Source organism: Trematomus bernacchii, unplaced genomic scaffold, assembly GCF_902827165.1.
Source record: "Trematomus bernacchii unplaced genomic scaffold, fTreBer1.1, whole genome shotgun sequence".
NCBI classification, from domain to species: Eukaryota; Metazoa; Chordata; class Actinopteri; order Perciformes; family Nototheniidae; genus Trematomus; species Trematomus bernacchii.
Window position 1 is genome coordinate 648,141 of NW_022987727.1, and position 21,979 is coordinate 670,119.

General features: G+C 42.3%; 1 protein-coding gene across 2 annotated transcripts in view; it reads left to right on the forward strand.

Moving 5' to 3' along the window:
• LOC117493981 (ELKS/Rab6-interacting/CAST family member 1-like) overlaps nucleotides 1-21,979 on the forward strand; it is a 143,544-nt gene that overhangs the window by 69,224 nt on the left and 52,341 nt on the right. The window contains exons 13-14 of one of the 2 annotated variants that reach the window (XM_034144578.1): nucleotides 1,598-1,750; nucleotides 5,365-5,525. In XM_034144578.1, the coding sequence (XP_034000469.1) occupies nucleotides 1,598-1,750; nucleotides 5,365-5,525 (314 nt within the window). The remainder of the gene's footprint in view (nucleotides 1-1,597; nucleotides 1,751-5,364; nucleotides 5,526-21,979) is intronic. The other variant, XM_034144579.1, reaches the window with a different exon arrangement.

The following is a 21,979-nucleotide window of genomic DNA, read 5'->3' on the forward strand; positions in this document are numbered from 1 at the left end:
GAAGGAGTCAAGCTATTTCCTTTTTACCATTGAATTCGAAGAGTTTCACCATTATCAGGTGCAAAGTCAATATTCGCTTAATATTCACAGATTAGGGGCAGTTAAAAGGCAGTTCACATGCCTCTTGCGTGTTCCAGGCACTGTCTTGTAAAATTACTTTCGCTTCACTCTTTTCTGTTTTCCATGCGTTTAGCATATTCATTTTTTGCCATCAAAATAGTTTCACCATGTGTGAGGCACTATTTAGCCTGGAGCTTCTTATATACAATACAAAAAAAACTGCCTATTCAGATTGCTGTCAGACTTAATAATAATGTTAGACACAGGCACATTAACGTTGAACTCCACACATCAGCTCTATTCCGGCAAATCTAAAATGGTTTCTAAGCATCCTCGACTCTCAAACTAGCATTTACATGCAGAGGCTTCTGAGATTACATTTAAGAGCTCATTGCTCCCGACAATGTGTGTTGCTCCGACGCACCTAATTGCAACTTGTTGCCCGTGCCGTGTCATATTAATTATATTCATGCTTCTACAAGTGTGTTATCAAGTTTGTGGTGTTGAAGCCTCCGGTGCTGATTCTTACCCTCAACACATCATTGTTTTCATGTTCTGTTTTATTGTGATGGCAGATATCTGCTCTGACTCATGCAGAGTATGTATGTTACCATTGTTATTCGAAATTATTTAATCAGTGTTGCTACTTCACTTTATGTACGGTGGTGCAATCAGTGGCTTTACAAGTGTTTCATTCTTCATATCAGATTGTGACTTATATAGTACCTCCTACAACATCTGATCTTGTATTTTTGGCTATTTGGGATTTTGTAAGTAACCTCTTGGCAAACCCCTAGCTTTTGTTTTGCAACAAGTACAACTGAACTCTAATTGGTTCAGTTTGAGAAGTGTCTGCTTATCCATGTGACTCCGAGGCCTCTGCACTGCTCCCAGAAAAGTGTGAACGTGTGAACTTGAAGGAAAGTCAACTATTAAGGAGCAGGAGAGAGTTTTTTGAAAAAGAAGACGAGAGAGAGAGAGAGGGGGGTTTATTATTTCAGTCCAGTGTTTTCTTTCACAGTTCCATCACCCAGTGTGGAGAGGGATCCTTTTCCCCCACTCACCGTAGGTGTCAGAGAGGCCACACACAAACTGTGCATGTGATCGTGCACGGTCTACTCCACACAGCCACACTCTCACATAAGCACACGCTGCACACTCATATAGATGTTGGCAAAGGTCACAGCACTTACACACTCTATCTCTCCATCACTTATCACTCTCTTCGTCTTGGCTGTGTCTCCTTCTGAGTGAAGTCTTGTTCTTCTCTTGCCTCAGCTTTTTTACTTCCTCAAGTCTTTTCTTTTGATTCTGTTTTACATGGACTGGATTTCTCTTTTCGCAAAGGGATCAAATAAAAACACCCTTTCTTAAATTATCTTTTGCTAGTATAATATTATTCCAATGTAAAAACATTTAGTGATGAGTTTTCAAAGCAAAGTATTCTCAAAGAAAAACACTCTCCCTCTGCCTTTTGCTATTTGGCTTCCAACCCTCCTCCTCGACCTCCTTCTCTGAACTTCTCTCGCCCCCTTAGCTTCCTCTCTCAGCTTCCCAGGATGCCATGCGGGAGACTGCGGATCGGATCAGAGAGTTGGAGAGGTCACTGAGGGAGAGCATGAACACCTCTGCACATAGGGAGGCTCTCTGGGCGCAGGAGGAGACAGCCCGTGTCCAGTCCCAGAGACAGGTTTACCTGAAGCTTAACACATTGATGGAAGACTTAGGACCAGCATACACATACACACACATTCATACACACAGATAGTCTCATGCATCCCTGCATAAGCAGCCTACCTTTAAAACTGACTGCAGGTATCAGCTGACCTTGATCTAAAACAGACCACTGAGAACATTTGAAGAACTTAACTGCACCCCCATGTGGCTTAGAGTGGAACTGCAGGCCGACTGTGGATGATGAATGATCCATAATCCCTTAATATTAGTTTTTAACCAACAAATATCATTACAAAAATGGGATCATTGTGTTTTGGTTTCTGTCTGTTATATTTATTCTCTGCCTAATTTAGTTTTATTCTCTAAACATGCGCTTGTTTATTTTCTACCTCTTAAAAACTGAAACAAAATCTCCCAGCATCCTTTCATTTCTGTCTCTCGTTAAGTTTGCTATTGCATGCTTGAAAATGTGAGCATATGTTAAACATATTGTGAGTGCATGAGCATGCAATCGGAATTCATTAACACATCTATAGACTTGTAGTCTTGATGGAGTACAGGCTGCCCTTTTACTCAGTATATATATATATCTGTCTGTCTGACTGCCAGCCGGCCAGTCTAACTCTTTAAGTGGGTCCAAAAAGTGTAATTGTGTGCGTTTTGCAATGTGTGTTTGTGTGTGTGAGAGAGAGCATAGGTGTGTCTGTGGTGGGAAAGAGAAACAGGGCAAGGGAGTGTGTTTCCTCTTGGTGTGAGTGTGCATTTGAATGAGAATGACCTTGCATTACTGATGAGTGCCACAAGTAATATGAGAGCAATTGGCGGTTAGAACAAGAACTAACATTTTGAGGGAGAATGGTGCTGCATTGCTTCAAACACACATTTATATGCTTTCACCCACACAAAGGGTGCGTTCAAAGACAGAACCTTATTGAGAAAACTTTAAAGATGAAGCGAGGAGATTGCTGCACAAAACAGGCAAATAGGAGGTTTAGAAAAGTCTGTGAGAGCCAATACTAACTGTGGCTGTTTTTCTTCTTCATTTTTGCAATTTCTGGACTTTGCACGCTTGACTTACCGTCAGCATGGATACTGTGTTTATCAAACATTATTCTGATTCACAGAGAAGTCCAAAGGAAAAGTTTATTTATGTCTGTGGGACTTTTGCATGAGTAAAGTGAATGATTCAGCATTGACCAAAGTTTACCTCTGTCTAGCCAGAAAAGGTTGTTTTTTAACTTGTGTCAGGATAAACTCATTGACCCAAAACTTATATTGAAATTGCCTTTGTTTCAAGTCAATCCACATCCTTCACATAGAGAATATAACGAGGCAGCATGCAGTCATACTAGCGACTGCACTTGACACGTATTGAGCCGGCACTGACACGAGGAAAGGTCCCCATGTGGCACTGTTCCTCTCAGCATTGATGCTCACTGCTACAGTAGGTTCTGTTAACACGCTGAACTTTGTGAGCCAGAAAGACGTCACTGCACACGGAGGCAGCGAGTCAACATGCCATTAACATGCAGTTACACAGTCATCAGTCAACTACCACTCTCGCCTCAGACTCCAGAGAAACATAGTGTGTGTGGAAAGGGATATTGGGGGACCAGAGAGGGGGACAGGTCCTTCTGAAACATCACCTGACCCTGGCACCGTTTCAGAGCGCGCTGCCAGACTCACATTCTCACATCACCCTCTCCCCCCCCCCCCCCCCACACACTCCTTTCCTTGGTTTTTCCTCTTTCTTCTCCCCTCTGTCCCGGAGTAATCAGTCTCATGATGTGTAATGCGCTGAAACAAGTCCTCCATCAGCCTGACCTGCTGAAATGGAGCATGGGTAATGCCCCGGGTCGCTTTTCTTCACACCCCCTCTAAGTCTCTCACCCCGTCTCTGCCTCTCTCTGTCTCTTGTCCTTCTCCTGCCATCATCTCTCCTGTCCATTCTTCGTCCCCGAACCTCGTTCTTTCCCATCTGCCTTCTTAAGTTGTCTCAACCAATCATCTCCACCCTCTCTATCCCTTTCTCTCAATCTAAGTTCCTGTGTCTCTCCCTCTCTCCCCCTCTTTGCCGTTTGAACTAGGCCTCTGAACCAGCAACACCGACGCAAATGGACAAGAGGGATTTGGCCCTTACCTCTGAGCCCCCAATCAGCTTAACAACTAAAGGGGCTTTGGGCCAGTCTTAGTGAGCCTTAGCCTGGCTGGGGGGCTTTGCCTTGAAGTTGAGCTAAATTAGCACGCACAGGCTCACCGCTAAGCTGATTAGGTCCCTAATTTCACTAAAATGCATTGTATTCCTTATTAATGATGTGATTGTGAAGTGCAGGCTAGCCTGGGTGGTGGACTAATGGGGGATCGGGAGGTAGGCAGTTGGTGCATGAGGGTTGATAGACATGTGGTGGGTGTAAATGGAGTTGTGTGTGTGTGACCTTTGGCTTTCAAGATAAAAAGATTGGCTTTGGATTGTTTTAAGCCTCAAAGAAGAAATCCAACATTAAACAGGGTGTGATTTTGGACGGTTGGATGTCTTGTTGATATTGGTTATATTATCTGCTGGATACTGCAGAGGTCAGTTGTTGTTGGCAGGGATATAGGGTGTATTATATTTAAAACAATGCTTCTGAGGGCTTCATGACTGAGAGTTGTCACTTTCCCACCATTTCAAATATCCGTATTCTCGGCATGCTTTCACCCTTTCTTCTCTGACTCCATATGTGATATTCATGACCAGTCAGTGAGCACATTATCTGACATCTGTGAAACACACCTAGAAAACCAGCGGAGATCGAGAGTGTCCTGAAAATGTGTGAACGATTTGGCCCCTTCATAAAAGAGGCCCATTTCTTTTTTCATGTCCTACCCCATGGAGTGCTTTCCCCTAATACTCCCTCTTTCTTTTTTGCTTCTTTTTTTTTCATTTTCTTTCCCTTTGTTCATTTGAGGCCCAACACCAGAAATGATTGCTTTACTATATTACATAACACATCTACAAATCATCAAAACAAAGATACATTTAAATGTTTGTGACCTTCCATTTACATCTTATGAGCAAGACAGCCTAGTACTGCATCCTATTGTAAAGTACTTGTTGTTAGACAATTAGTGACTTCCTGTCTTAGAATAATTGATGCCCTGAGGTCACATCCTGTCTTTCAGACACGCAGGTTGGCCTGCATGGCTGGAGGGCATGTGTGTGCAGAGGGAGGAGATGTAGTTGAGGGGTTGAGCATTATTCTCACCTGCTCTAAAGTAGAGCCACACTTGAGAGTGAGATCAAATGAGTGGAGAAAGGTGGGAGACAAGAGGGAACTCTTGTTTCCAGTCCAAGGGTCAGTGGACATATCATATCACCTTTAAACCTCAGTAATTTCACCTGCTCCTAGATTACATCTGGCCACTTTCAAAGTAAAAAAACTAATACAAGTTCAAATAAATGTGTAATTCATTACTTTATGTCCATGTGTATGTGACAAAAACTAACTGCGAGTATATAATATATCTTTTATTTTTAATATTATTATGAAATATTAAATGATTGAATGGACACAGAGAAATGAGGGCTAGTAACCTGATACATTTGGTGATGTTTTAACCTGATCATATTGTTATCCCCTTGAATAGTTGGAGGAGCTGATGGGGGCTTTAGAGAAGACACGTCAGGAGCTTGATGCCACCAAGCTGCATCTGTCCTCCACCCAGCAGTCCCTGCATGAGAGAGACGGGCACCTCAACAGTCTTCGCCATGAGCGACGGAAACAGCTGGAGGAGATTCTGGAAATGAAGTTAGTCTCAAACTCAGCTATTTTTCTTTATATAAAACATTATATCCACAAAGTATGTATATCTTATTTATTTATTTACTTTATGTTTTCCTTTCAAATTGTAAAAGGTCACATCGGATCACACTCTGTGGAACCTCATGCCATTACTTCTACATTAATAAAATGCATGTCTTACATCAGTTAAAAAAAGACTTTACTACTGCAGTATTATTTATTATTTAAACTGCATGTATATTGGCAGACAAAGCATGATGTGTAATGCAGAGTTGCTGGTAACTGCAGTAAGATAAACAGTCAGAAAAAGAAAAAAAACACAAGTGCTTTTGGTAGTGACTACACACCCAGTCTATAAAAGTATATGATGAAGGGTTTTTTATTAACATTGGCGCAGTTCGCTCAGTGCTTCATGCGTGCATTTCCATCATCCTGCACAGCAGCTTGTTTGCTGCAGCAGAAACCTGTGTCTAATACTGTATTAGGCCCTTTTCTACGCTCACCTGTTCACATGTGCATCTCTCCACAAGAGTGTTATATAGACATCAGTCCTGAGGTGTGTTTTAAAGCAGGATCAGCCGTTGTCTTTAGCTGTCTCGTGAAAAGTTACATTTATTAAGGACAGGTGGTGCAGCCTTAGACAGCAGGCTAGAAAAATGTGTGTTTGGCTGTTTTGTTCATTTGTATGTCTGTGTGTGACAGAGAGAGATTTAGAGAAGGAGGAAAGTTAGCAGGACTGGCTATATTTCCATGTGTGAGTGTGTGTCAGTGCGTTTGTATGAATGTGTGAGTGAAGTTCAGTGATCTGTCAGTGGAGCGGCTACATGTGTGTTTGCTTTGAGCTCTCTGATTGAAGGAGCATGGAGCCACATATCTGGTTGTCATGTGCTGCAGAGAAATGCCTTTAATGTGAGCCACTCTGTACAGTACAAAAGGGAAGGCTGGCACATATGTATTGAAAACACAACTTTTTAAAATTCATTACGCCTCACAAAACCCTCTGATCACACTAACTCGGAAGGAATGTGTGTATGGGCCTACAATACGTATATGTGTACATTGTATGTGCCGGGGACCAAGAAAGTGAGTGCCCTGCCCGTGTATCTGCACATACACACACTTGTGATTCAAACCAACTATATGTCTGTTTCAATTTCCACCATCCAAACATTACATGGGGTTGTTTAGCAGAGGAAATGTATTACATATGAAACAGACTAAATCTGTGCTCCTGGGTATGTACATTATATTAGAAAAATACTCACAGACCTACCATGTGAATGACACTCTACTTTATTGTCACTCTGGTTAAATTCATTTAAAATTATTATTAAAAGGGTGTCTGAGGAAGAAGCTTAGTGTGATGCTTGGTTGACATAAATGGCAACAAAGTAGATGGGATTATTTGCCTTTGTGTTTGAGACTTTGACTGAATGCAAGTCTCCACTGGTAAGAGCTAATGTAGGGGGCACAGGGGGCACGAGTGTGTGTGTGTGTGCGTGTGTGTGTGTGTGTGTGTGTGTGTGTGTGTGTGTGTGTGTGTGTGCGTGTGTGTGTGTGTGTGGTCTTTTGTCGCTTTGAACCTGTATGTGTCTGTGTGTAAGAATAGGTCAGAGGCAAGGGTTTGGGGTCACTGATGATGAGGATTAAAGGACTGTTGAATTGCGAGGGGCGAAGCTTCGTGAGACTGACTTACATCTGTACAAGCCACAAAGATACGCATGCAGAATGTACACACAACCTCAGTGGAACTCACATATAATCACTCACGTATGTAGACATGCACACACTCACACAAACTTTGGCTTTTTGCTTTAAAAGGGGCCGTATTCCCACAGCACAGCTCTGGTCCAAGTTAGCACAGGGAAAACTAAACAGGAAAGATAAGGCAGAGAAAGGAGAGGTAACAAGAGAGAGAGAGGGAGTTAGAGTGAAGGCAAAAAAAGAAGTAGACAGAAAGAGAGAATGAGAGGGAGGGGAGGATGGAATGGAGGGGCTACACAAACTGAAGTATTTCAAATCTTAGAAATCATGAGAGAAGTTTGATTGCTTGCCAAGTTTCTCCTTCTCCCCGCTGTAATGTGGCATTTGTCAAGAAGACCAGCTGAAGCAAACCATGTGAGGCACGTTCCCCAATGAAATGGGGAGCTCTCTGTGTGTGTTGTTTAATGTGCGTGTGTGTGTATAAGCCAGGGAGAGAGAGCAGACTCTTTGCTTTTCAACACTGTTAATGAAAGAGACAAGAGGGGAAAAAATCATTTTCAATATCCTCTCATTGCATGCTGGGATTCCTAGCTTGGGTTGTGTGTGTGTGTGTGTGTGTGTGCGTGTGTCTGTGTGTGTGTGTGTGTGTGTGTGTGTGTGTGTGTGTGTGTGTGTGTGTGTGCGTGTGTCTGTGTGTGTGTGTGTGTGTGTGTGTGTGTGTGTATATGTGGCTGCATGTGTGTGTTTGTGATGAGACAGAGAGAGATGGAGAGTGCCTATTTTATATATGCCTTTTCAGATATGGAGCTGAATGCTTGATGTAGAAGGAGCGGTGCGGGTCTGCTCTATCACCCCACACCAGATTGAGTTTCCAACATACTGTACAGTACTCAAACACACACACACACACACACACACACACACACACACACACACACACACACACACACACACACGCACACACACACACACACACACAACACACACACACACACACACACACGCACACACACACACACACACACACACACGCACACACGCACACACACTCATACTAACACAGATGGCCTCTGGAGAAGCTAGCCATTAAATGAGTCTCGGGTCACGAGGTGTAGGTGCACAATAGAGAAATGATGTGTTTGGACATTTTGAATAGCTAGTCATTGAGATGTTTCCATAGTCTGAATTGGATAATACTATATGCCACAACATTGCAGTGGCTTACTCAACCTGATCCTCCTGTAGACACTGGGAATGGAGCTGATATTATCTCTGTTTACATTTTAGTGATGGCAAATGCTGATAGAGTTAAGAAAAAAGGTAGCGGCAGCTTTGAGGCATGCACATAAAGAGATGCAGAGTTGACACAGTGGACATTTTTAGAGGTAGAGTGGGGGGGGGGTTGACCATTTGAGAGATGGAGGGGGAAATTGTGCAAACATCAGTAGAGAGACTCTGCAAGACAGTAAACCAAAGAAAAGAGCGTAGTCGAAGCAGGGACTTAGGGAGGAAAGAGTACATGATAGAATGAGAGAGTGATTGATAATGGGGGTGATGGATAGAGGAAGGGAGGAGGAGAATGATGGAGGAAGTGGTGGAAGAAAGAACAGGGAAATGATTGAGGAAAGCTGGAGCAGAGTCTGTAGAGCTAGAGAGAGAGAGAAGAATGACTAAACACAACATGTATCAGCAAACACCTGCACCACATCCACCTGTTGATTCACATTTGTTCACATAGGAAAGCCTTAATGGATGTGCCAGAGATTGAAAATAGAAATGTATTCAGAGCACAAATCATGCTGCGTTGGAAGATTTGAGAACGATGTAATGGAAAAATAAATGTTGAAGACATGCTGAGGGCTTTTTTTCTTCCTCTTCTTTTATTATGTTAAATTTCACTACTTTAACCAAACCAAATGTTGGAACAAAATACCTCATAAAATAAAACTAATCCCTCAGTGTAATACTAAAGCAGGAGCTCTATCAATTATACACTCTTATGTCTTGCATGTTTTGCTGAACAGTTAGTCATAGAAAATCCTGCGTTTCATGTGTTCACACTTTCTTTCGCCAGAGATTTGGACATTTGCTCAACATGTGTGGACTATTTGGATATAATCATACCCTTTGTGTCATACGGCAAAAGCTAAATATCGGCTATATAATGCTTACATGTTTTTATCATTACTCATAACTCAGCCTACAAACTTAAATGAGCTATTCTTCACGGTGCAAATGTTATAACCCATGACCTGTAACCCTTAAATTCAATTCTGTCCGTGAAGTGTGTTCATGTATCCGTTTGTTGGCTAGTTACAGTAATCCATGGCATAATGAAGCTTAGAGCGGCAGCGACGTTATGACTTTCAAATCCCAAATGTAGACATCGTGTCTGCACAGTGCCATTGCCATGGTTACATTGACTAAACACACAGAAAGACCAGCTGTACTGGCAAGGTCATGTCCCTGCTCGCTGATCTCTCTGAGGGGCCTGAGCACACACACCAGCAGATATAAACGCATATACGGCATGTGCACTCACACACACATCATTGGAAGACATTTCACCCCAAAAAAGTATATTTACACATTCATCTATTCAACCGAGCAGCATTGCAGCATTGCATTCACCCATTTTTTTAAACGACACTCACATATACGGCGAAATCTGCAGACAGGTATGGTGTTACAGTGCCATTGTTGTGATAAGTAATGATGAGACATAGAGGGTAGGTGCAGTGTGTGAATGGGATTCTCTGTATTGCAGTGATGAGGAGAGGCTGACCACACATCACCTTCCTCTCTTGCCGAGCAAGTTTGTATGTGTGTCGCCTCGTGGGAACTTTGGGCAATTCATCATGTCTGTCTGTGCTCCCGTGCCCTCTGACACGCGTATTTACCTTCGACATGTGTGTCGGCTGTCGGGCCTGTAGGTGTGTTATTATGTCAGGGCCTAGGCATGCTACACCCTTTTGTCAATGGAGGGCTTCATCACATGGAAATCCCTGCTTCTAAGTCCTTGTTCAGTACAGTGAGATAATGACAGTCTACCTGGCAGGGCTTAACACAATCTGTTAAGAGCGGTAGCTTACATTGAAAATATTAGTCACGTTATATTTTAAGTCATTAAGACACTATCCGGTTATACTTCAACTTAATGATGAAAATATGTTAAAGGTAGTTACCACTGGTGGGAACCAAAGCAAACAATTGGTTGCCAATTTTTCATAAAGGTTGCGATTGGTATCCAAGCAACTCCTGTCAAGCCCTGTCTGGGTCCCATGAAATAAGCTTTAAGCAGGGAGAAAGTGTGCGTAGTATAGCCAGATTTGGAATTGTGCATTGCACCGTTCAGCCGTTCAGCTCACGCAATTGAAGGTTAGGTGCCAAACTTTTTTGACCCATTTTTCCCAGACCATGTTTTTCATTTGGACTGCAATTTGCAAACGTCATACCTTGAGCTCACTTCTCTCAGGGTTTGGGCTGTTCTAGCATAAATTATGGTTATTTTCTATCACTTCTTATTAATATTTGACTGGTGCATTTATCCGCATAGTATTTTGGCAAGCATTTAACCGCCCAGTACCTATGAATTGGAGGTTTTTTTCTCCTGTACGTTATTTAAACCCTTGAGTTCTTTTTCAAATGACACTCTGTTTGCCTGCTGTATGGATACTGCTGTGTTGCTGCTGACATAGCAGAGAGGATTTGGGAGCCATGTAATGGCCAAGGTGAAGTGGCATTGTCTCCTAAAGTCAGTGTGAGTGACTACAGGCTAGAGCTGTCTTATGAAGCTGATGTTGAACTGAAAGATGAGTTTATGCTCGGAGGACACTGGTGAATAGAATAAAGAGGATAGTATGTGTACTGTATGTGTGTTTGGTTAAGCTGATAGACAGCAATAGAAGAGTCTTTCCAGAGACAGAAAGAACGTCTTGTCTTAATCTGAAGACTGACATATGAAGATGTGACGACTGTGTCACACAAAAACAAAAATAATGCAATGATTGACAACTAAAAAGGAAAATAGTGAGGCCAAGTCAAGGAGGGAATATCTTGCATATGGAAACTGCTTTCCCCTTTGTCCTACGGGAGTTTGCACCACTACAGTAAAATCATTCTTCCATAGTCTCTTCTTACTCTTTTAACCGTGACCTCCTTAACTTCCTCTTAGTATTAAATGCTCGCTCTCCCTCTCCTTGTCTGTTTTCTCTCTTGTTCTATCTCTAGACGGGTGGAAGAAAGCCTGGAATTTATCACATCGTACCTAATAATTACTATCACAGGAAATGGTCCTGAGGAAATAGGTGCACCAGCTCCGCTAATTAGTGGTCAGTCGCAAACACACATGCACATACCTGCACGCAACACACACACATACACACAGCTAATTAGTGTCATTTGGCTGGGGTAGAAGTCTCGAGAAAGCCCAATCCTGATTGGCCTCAGGGAGACTAGAGCCCGCAAGTTTGAATACATCTCAAGACTAATTGAATGGAAGTTGTTTTGTGTACGGGTGTTTGCTTGTCGTAGATTTTAAGAGTGTTCATGAGTGGGCAATTGATTAGGTGCGCCCTGCGGCCATAAAGAGGCAGCCCGGGACACAGGAGCCAGAGGTGACCAGTGAAGGCCTCTTAATGACGGTCCTGCCCTCAGGGGTCACTATAGGAATGAGGAGAGAGAAGGGGAGGTCAAGGGAGGAGGTGTTGTCAATGCAAAGATAGATTTTGTCATGAAAGTAAAGCAATTTGGAATTCAAATATACATATTCATATATAAATATTTATGTGCACATGGATATATTGATAGCAGCAGAGATGAAGCACACAGAGTTAACTAAAAGCCCGAAATGGTTGCAGCAGCAAGTGATTTAGAAAAAAAAAAACTGCTGGGTTATTTTAAGTGCAGCCAGTAATATGTTGTTGGATGTGCTGCATTGTAAAACAGTGGCCTAGTGAAAAGCTCTCTTGGTTTACCATTATGGGCACATGAAATGGTGGTATACCCCACACAAGTGGAGTCAATGGGGATTACTGGCATATATTCTCACACTGTAAACACCTCCAAGCCTCTGTGGTTGGCACACACACCTGAGTTGCTGGCTCCTGGTTTTCTCTCTGTTGCTTTTCTGGCTACGTCTGTCCCGTCTGGTCTTTATCTGGGTATACAGTAAGTAGGTCTCTCTGTCTGTGTTTTGCCTCTCACTCTTTGATTATTTTGTACCTTTTACAGATCAATAAAAAAAGCCTTAATGGCAGAATCATTCGAGCTCTCACCGTGCTCTCAGTTTCACTTCTATACTTGTTCTTCAATCAGAGTAACATATTGTTACATAAAGTCCTCAGTAAGGACTTTCTGACTCTTTTTAAGTTTGACTGGAGTTTTATTGGCTCTGCACATCTCTCAGTCTTGCTGAGATGGTTTCCAGGAGGTTTTAATAGAAAACAATAGAGGAACGGACCATTTCTCAGCACAGGGCTGCACAACAGTCAGCACACACCACAGCAGCCCCTGGCACTTCTGGATTGTGTGTGTCTGATCTGGTTAATTCAGGGATGTAGACCCAAACTGTAATTATCATTATGTACTTCTCGGCAGTGGCAGGAAACAGCCCAAGCAAGTTTGGATGAGCATGTGTATCCTCACTAATGCGCAATGAATGTGTTTGTGTGCAAGTAAGATCAACATGTGCGTACATGAATTTGTGTGTGTGTGTGTGTGTGCGTGCATGTGTGCACATCGAAGCAATGATGTGAAGAGCATGAGAGCTATTAGCAGTGAAAGATAAGCAGATTGTGCCAGTGGCTGTTTGATGATTTTTCCTGCTCTTGTCTTGGCCCTGCTCTCGTTCATTTGGTCCCTGCTAAATGGAGACATATTGGAAACATAACTGTTTTCTTCGGTGCTGGTGGGTACTATCCAGAGTTTAGGACTATAAAGGAGGAAAGAAAAAGAAATAAAAAAGCGGGGAATAAAAGGAAAGGAAAAGAGAAGGGTGAATAGAGAATAAGAAGAAATAAAATTGGTAGAGAAAGTATGGGTCACTGGGGTTAAGCTTACTGCTAGGATTTGATATGTCGTAAAAATAAAAACTACAGTTTTCTTATTTGTTTGTGGAGAGAAATTACCGTTCACAAGCATCACAGACACTGTAAAGTTTCACAACTCGGCAATAAAACATTTGTCTCTTTTTTACGACATTGGAGTTGATGTCCATTAAAAACAAAGCAAAACCCACTGAAAAGAGCGGAAGAGAGAAAAAACACACTGAACTAAAACCCAAAGTTTATTTGGCGTGAGCGTGACGTCTATTCAAGATGGCAACCGCAGTTTCATCTGTGTAGTCCTTCATCTTTAAAGCTCCCATCAATAAGACAGAAAAGGCCTTTATGTGGGCGGGCAGACTGCGCAGAGACAGGACTGGTCACCACTAAACAAACAACACAGGATTCATGCAGAGACAAGAATGGCTAGAGGGAGTGTGAGCAAAGACAATGGCATGAATATCAGGCCATAGACGAAATCCAATATAGACAGTGTATGCATGATTGAGAATGTGACCATTCATGAACGTCTTGATATTAAGTTATGCGTGTTTATGTCTTGAATAATTTACATCAAGATCAGAAAACTGAGGAAATAGGTTGTGTCATTTCAGAATATAATATTCAAAGCATAACAAGACTGTATGTCTACACTGACATTACTGTAACCAAAACCCCAGTGAATATTTTATCCGTTATTATGGAGTGTAAAGCATTTGGATAAAGGATGAGGTTGACATTACTGTTACAGAGGTTGTGGTGGTGTGTTTCCTTTCATTTCCCTCTGTGTTTAGGCTGAACCTGAAGCACCCAATGACGCATTTTGAAACAGAATACACACTTTTTCACAATTCAGTAAACTGTAATGCAGTGTGCGTCATTCGTGCAAAGCAGGAATCGCCTGAGCTTACTCTTTCAGTAGCAACTGTTTCTACCAATAGATAATAGATGTTTTGTTTCAAATCTGTATTGGTTATGATTTCAAAAAGCAGTCCTTGTAACCTCTTTTCCCACATTATCTATCAATAAATGTTTACCTTTTCTACAGTATAAAATGTGTATAAAATGAAAGCTTTGGGCTAAGGCTTCCTACAAATATCCAATAAGGATGTTTTTCTAAACAAATTTGAAACAGATATTGTACACCTGATAAATTATCAGGTGAAATCTTTCCACATAATGAAGGTCTTTCAAACTATCCAATTGATTTATTGATAGCATTAAAATACCCAATATGTATTACTTTTCTTTTCTTTTCCTCATTTCCTTGTGTATGTAAAATGAAGAACCAAATAATCCTGCTAACAACATATGGTACACCTAGCTAAGAAATAACTAGACCTTTAGTATATTTCTTAAACTTGCATAAAGTAACACATTATATGATTTCAATTAAAATATTTTAAAGTAAAATCCCTTTTTTTTTACTCTGTTGCACCCTCCCTCTGTCACACACACACACATGCACTCACCATAGCGTTCCCTGACATATCTGACATGTCTCTGATCCACTCAAGTCACAGGTCTCTGGGTTAAGCATTTACTGAAATCAAATGTGTGTGTTTAGCCTTGGGTTACACACTCGATTGAATTAGAGAAAAGGTACGCACGCACAAAGTTACTCACACACACGGTCACACACAGCCTCACAGGGACACAGATCTCTATTAAGTTAAAAAAAAAAGCTGAGTGTCTTCTTCCATTGCAAGGGCTTTTATGTGATAAGATCGGCTTGAGGTGCTCTCCTATGCAGGATTCCTGAGCACATCAAACAACAGTAAACCACATCACAGAGGCAGGAAGAGCTCAGCTCCATTAGCCAGCCCATAAAGAACATGTGTATGTGTAACAGGAGAGCTACGCAAGCCACTACAAAAGGTTTACACACATAGGACAAACATACAGAGGTATGCAGTCCCCTGTCATACTCTCAAATTGGTGTGCTTTTGCTCATACGTGCTCTTACACTTACACCACACACATTACTGTGCATGGTGTAAGTGGGCAACAAAGACTGTCATTGTTTATAGTTCTTGTAAAGACACACACACACACACACACACACACACCGCACACACAACTGGGTCTGAACTTTAAAGTAATGTTCAGATTTTTTTTAAAGTGGCACAAGAGCAGGAATGGAATAATGGCTTTGTGACATGAAAAAACAGGAATTCAGGAATCTGTTTGGTGGCCAGATGGCAATCGTTAGCTTTATTAGTACACAACTGGTACAGACATACCCCCAGCACACACACACACACACACACACACACACACACAACCCCACACACACCACACAGCACACACACACACACACACACTGAACGAACACACACACACACACACACACACACACACCACACACACACACGCCTCTACTCACTCACTCATCACTCACACACCACACACACACACACACACTCTCACGACCACACACACACACACACACACACCCACACAAACTCTCTCCTTACAACTACAGCACTGCTTCATCTCTCCATCCTGTCCTTTTTCCCTTTTTGCAGAAAAGTGACGTCTCTCTTATGAGGTGTTAAGTGACAAAAGGCCAAAGAGACACCCAAATACGGCAAAAGAGAACCAGGAAGACAAAGAAAAGAGGAAGGGCTTTTCAGGGGGTAGAAGGGAGAATGCAGTTGACCCAGATTGAATTTACCAGTTTTTTCTTACATTGATTTGAAACAGATCTTCACCATGTCTGCTGTCCAAGCCACAGACAGTGAGATATCACCCTCTACTCTCGGCTTCGGAACGATTCAAAATGGATGTCCATCACTCACTATGACTGGCCTTACTCTGCTATGACAGGATGTCTTAATCATCTACCGTGCAGATGTGAGTTAAAACGCAAGATGAAAAATGTATAAATTGCATGTTTTAAACTGCATCAAACAATAGCAGGAAGAGTAAGTGGGTGTCGTAAAATGTGGACTGCGTCAAATGTAGTCCAATGACAGAAGGAAATGGAGACACAGGGCCCACCCTGCTCTCTGCTAAACCATCGTAATATGAAATAATCCAGTGGATTAGGCCGACTGCTAGCATTACAGGCATTCTCGTGCCAGTCAGCAAAGTTCTGCCCACCGAGGTTAACATTTAATCCTGAAGATGACATACACAGAAACAGTTTTATTGCCGCTGATGCCACACAGGGTACCAGCGCAGAGTGAGCATGCAAATGTTTCTGGGAACGATATGTGAAAGAGTGTGTGTTGTGGATGGAGGCTCATGGTAGCGCTATCCTTGTGTGGTAGAGGAGAAAGGGACTGGTGCATGGGGAGGGGGAAACAGGGGGTGTTCAGAGAGGAGTTATGCACTATGGCAGGCCCTAATTGCTTGCGGCTCCCGTTGTGTGTTTGGCTTTGTTTGAGCATGTCCAATACAACTAGTCATAGGGGAGCCTCTGCCAGAGCAAACACACAAACACAGTGCTGAACCATGGAGAAGGCTTTTATGGTGTTGGAGACTTCAGTAACATGACACCTAGGGCAAACACTGAGCAATAAAGCAATTGTGGCCCATTGTTTAGGTCCTCCTGGCATGGTGTGTTTGTCGGACATGGAGTGTCTCAGTTTCCTGACATCAGTGTCACTTTGGGAGCTCAGTGCACAATAAACACACTTGCACGCACATACACACACACACACAAAAAAGGTACACATACAGTATAAACACTTAATGAATTCATGCACATACACACATAAACACAAGCACGCCACAATGTAGACATCTCAACATGTCAGTCTCAATGTGTTTCGTGCCAGTGTTTCGCCCAACTTCTAAGCAGCTTCATGGTATTTCTGATTGCATGACTGCAGATAAAAGAGCTATAAACAATTCGTTTTTGCTTGCTAACTTTATTCCTCACACGCTCTTCACCTCCTTTTAAAGTTGATGTTCTGTGACGGACACATTTTTGTGCCAAAGTGTTTGTACGTGTATCTGTAGGCTTCCCAGCAGAGTCTATTTTTAATTCTCTTTAGCTCTGAGGTGGTCTCCAGCCCATCCTCAGCACGGCAAATGAGAGCTGTTTGTCAATGCGCAGCATGTCATCACAGTGTAGCTGTAAAAAGGGCCCAGTATTTTTCAGTTGTAAGTCGTGCAAACTTTTTCTCTAGAGTATTTTTCCCCTCATGGCTGTGTGCCACTTTCTCTGTAATTATTTCTTCCTGTATTATCTTTGCATGTTTCAACTTCAAAGTCCAGGAAACCAAAAATACACACCTGTATTCTCTCTGCTGTAACAGTGGCGGGAGACCTCACAACTCTGAAACAGACACCATGTTAACAATATTTACATTTCAGCTAAACAAATCTACACATGCACACAGTCACAGCAGGAGCCATAGCAGGCCCAGGTCTGTGTCTTTACGGTATAATTTGATTTAGCATCGTTTAGCACTCAGAGAGAATGATTAGACATTTTGTATATAACCAATTGTTTGAATTAAGTATGCGGCCAGCAGCTTTATAGCTTGCTCTGTAGGTCGGTCTACAAACATTTCCCACCTTAAAGCAGCCAAAGCTTTCGCTATAGGAAGCTTTCATTTGTCATGGACTTCAAATGTTGGTAAGGTTGCGTGTGTGTGAATGCATGCATGTGAATGGTTTCAGTTATTACAAATTTGCGCTTTAAAGTGAATATGAAGATCGATCAATCAATCACTTAAAGGCACATTAAGAAGAAGCTTTCACATTGCTTGTACTTGAGCATAAACTTGTATTATTTCTGCCTTGATAAGTGGTTTTAGGACTTTACAGAACTTCACATTACGTTTTGTTGTTCTGAAAACTGACATGATAGTGCTTTTCTGCACACAAATTGGTGAGTAAATAATAAATACTAATTGATATTCACACCAGAAATTGGAAATGTGTCTTTAATTCCATTTCAGTTTGACCTCAAATGTGTTGTAAAGACAAGCCCAACTTGCTTTTCTAACAGCTGCTAGGCTCCTGCTGTCTTCTGGACATTAGTCACAAATAGTCCTTATTTCCATTAACTAATTAAACTCTTTTACAATGTGATGTGTTAGTTGTAAATCAGTATGATCATCTGGAGGTAACTGGTTCAATCTGGGACACATGCCACAAGCAAATTAAGATGAAGTCTTCTCATTCACATGTGGGGTATACCTGATGAAGAGAAAAGCAATTTAAGGATAGGCGAAAAATGCAAGTGCATCGTTTTGTTTATGGAAGTCTCTGAAAAAGTAAAGTTACATTCGCAACTCATTTAGTAAATGATCTCACCCTCACCCGCAACTCTCCGACGTCAGTGGAGCACATTGACGTCGTTACACGGAACAGCACATCGTAATACTCTTTACTGCCTTGTCACAGCAAACAACACACACACACAACACACCACACCACACAACAAACAACACACTCAAACACCACACTCACTCACACACCCCACACACACCACACACACACACACACACACACACACACACACACTCACACACACACACACACCACTCACCCACCACACAACCACACACACACACCACCACACCTCCTCACACTCACACACACACACACCACACACACACACACACACCACCACACACACACAACACACACCCACACCACACACTCACTACGCACTCACATCACTCTCACCACACCACACACTCATCTCACTCACTCTCACACCACCACCAACACACACACCACAACACACACACACACACACACACACACACACACACACACACACACACACACACACACACTCACTCACTCACTCTCACACACACACACACGCACACACACACATTTATGCAAACCTCTTAAGGAGCCTGGTGTATATTTAACATTACAACAACCCTAATTTCCTACTAAAACTCTAAGAAACAAATTAAAGTGACCACAGATACAATGACCATTTAAGATTTCAGAAAAGCAAGAAAAAACAAACAAAAAGATTCCCACACATACACACACTCCTACATGTAACCATATCCAGCAAAAGGACTGAGTGCAAGCCATTGTTAAAATAACCGTGATGTAATCTACCAAGGGAGCTGTCTCGGCTGTGTCTGTGTGTGTTATCTAACTGGAGATCAGTGGGTCTGTCAGCAGCATCTGACTGCAAACTACCGCTGGTCTCTTTATTAAAAAGCAGACGTATGCTGGAATCCATGCACAGGTGTTAGGGTCGGCCAGTGCAGTATGTGTTTATCTGTGTACGTTTTCTGTGGATCAGTTAAATTAGGTTTATGAGAAAAAGCAGACAAAACATAATGAAGGCGAAAGGAAACTGGATTCCAATAAGATGACCTGAGGCAAGGAGTTAAAAGGTATAAGAGTGAGTGTACTTTTGACTGTAGAGATTACAAGGCACACTTCTGCTGTTTCATGCTTACCTGCTCGTGCATGTGCCCGTGCATTTGCAGCTTCAATTTTCATACCCTTGTAAAAATGTTAAACACACGCATTCAAATCTTTAACGAACAAGAAGAGCCATTATAACAAGAGCACGAGTAGATAAATAATGTGTCTTCTTCACACGGAACGTATTCACAACCTGTGTACTTTAAAGTTGGGTATGTCTCTATTGGGAATTCACAACGACTGACGAACAAGCGAGTGCAATGACACAACAGGCTCCATGTACCAGAGGCGAGATCTGTCTACACTAGCTTCAACGTACAAATTACCCAGATTATAGAGCGGTGTGGTCGTATATGTCTGTGTGTGCGTGTGTGCATGTGGTGTTCATGTGAGTGTTCTTGCATATCTTAGTGTCTGCTGTGTGCTTGTACTGATACACCTCGACACAAGTGTATCTGTCGTGTGTTTGTTTGCTTCAAAATGTGTGCATTCCTGTGCGTATTGACAGGTAAATAATAGTGAGATTTATTTTTACTTTTTATATTTCTTTATCAGAAGGCCAGGTAGTAATCATGTTACTCTTTGATCCCATGATCCTCACGGATCTGTTTAAATATACAGCAGACCTGTCCAGACCTGGCAACAGCTCCTCTAATCAGCAACCTCACCCAGCCTGCTGTGTGTGCATGTGTCTGTGTGTTTGTGTGTGTGTGTGTGTGTGTGTGTGTGTGTGTGTGTGTGTGTGTGTGTGTGTGTGTGTGTGTGTGTGTGTGTGTGTGTGTGTGTGTGTGTGTGTGTGTGTGTATCCCTCTCTGTCTGTCTCTCTCATAATTTCTTGCTTTGTGTATATTTACATGTTCCCACTTACACACTTTAAAGCTGGGCTAATGAAGTCTGTATAGTTAGTATGTGGTCGGAGTGTGTTTGTGTAGCAGACTGTAAAGGAACCATGTGGTTCCTGCTGCTTCGACACAAAGCAGAGCAGTTTGAGTCCTTTTGGTTTTACTTCCATTTTATTATCCCTTATTAAAAGAAAACCAAATTAACCAAGGTTGAATTCAGAGGATTGATAATTATTAGCAGATGTGTGTGCATGTGTGTGTGCTTAATTTATGGGCTAATCTACGTACAGGCTGCTTTGAAGTTGCAAGTGATACTGCATTAAATGTGTGTTTACATACATATTGTATTGTACTGTGAGATATACTGTATGTTGCAGTAATTGGGAATAAGACATTTAAAAAGAATGTTTTACTTAGAAAATAAGTCTGTCCCAAACAACATTTGGTTCCGGTTTCCTTCTGTGAAAGTAATGGAGCTCTCTATGGGAGGATATTGTGGGTATTGTAGTTCTCTCTTGGTTTGCAGCTTTTATAATAGTTGAGCTCGTGAGGCTGTGATTGGAAAAAACTGTGATTGGTTGATGGAGTGTGGGGTGAATGTTAGTGTGACCCTGTGTGTCCTTTACACACTGACGGGAAATCCACTGGTCAAAGCTCCAAGGAAAGCTATAATTCTTAGAGTATTACAGGCCAATAGAGAGTGCACACATCTCTCTCACACGCACGTTCACACACACACACTCGACTTGCATAGAGTAAAGTCCTAGCTGTGCTGTAGTAACCACATTAATTGGCTTGTGTAATTGTCTGGCAAAGCATTGTGGGAAACAGCCCATACAGATCTGTCCCTTCACCTCAAACCACTTTTTAAACATGGACTCCCCTCGTCATGACAGTGCTATCCAGGAAATTGCTGAACATGTGTGTGTGTGTGTGTGTGTGTGTGTGTGTGTGTGTGTGTGTGTGTGTGTGTGTGTGTGTGTGTGTGTGTGTGTGTGTGTGTGTGTGTGTGTGTGTGTGTGTGTGTGTGTGTTGTGTGTGTGTGTGTGTGTGTGGTGTGTGTGTGTGTGTGTGTGTGTGCTATTCTCTGATCACCCGTATGTGTGTGTCTCTATGGCTCCTTTAAGGGAAGTGAGTGTGGTGGCCTCCCATTCCACCGCATGTCGGCTGTGGTTCAGCTGTGGTCCACCGCCAGGCCCTACATTTGGAACACAGAGAAAATACACCAGGGGTACTTGCTCCCACTGTTTTCTGGACCCGTCTTTCATCGGTTTGTGTGTGTATTTCGGTTACACATTTGTGTGAGCGTACTTGTGTAATAGTGCGCCACAATGTTGTACTCTCTGCCCTTGATATTTTAAGGTTTTTTTGGCCCCTCTTCATGAGTGTGCGCTATATTTCCAGGAGGCAGTTAGATGACCGGAGTGAGAGAACCCGTACAGAGGACAGGAAAGGCAGAAGGAATGAGGAGAGAGGAAAGCAAGGCGGGTAATTGAAGGGTTCAGGG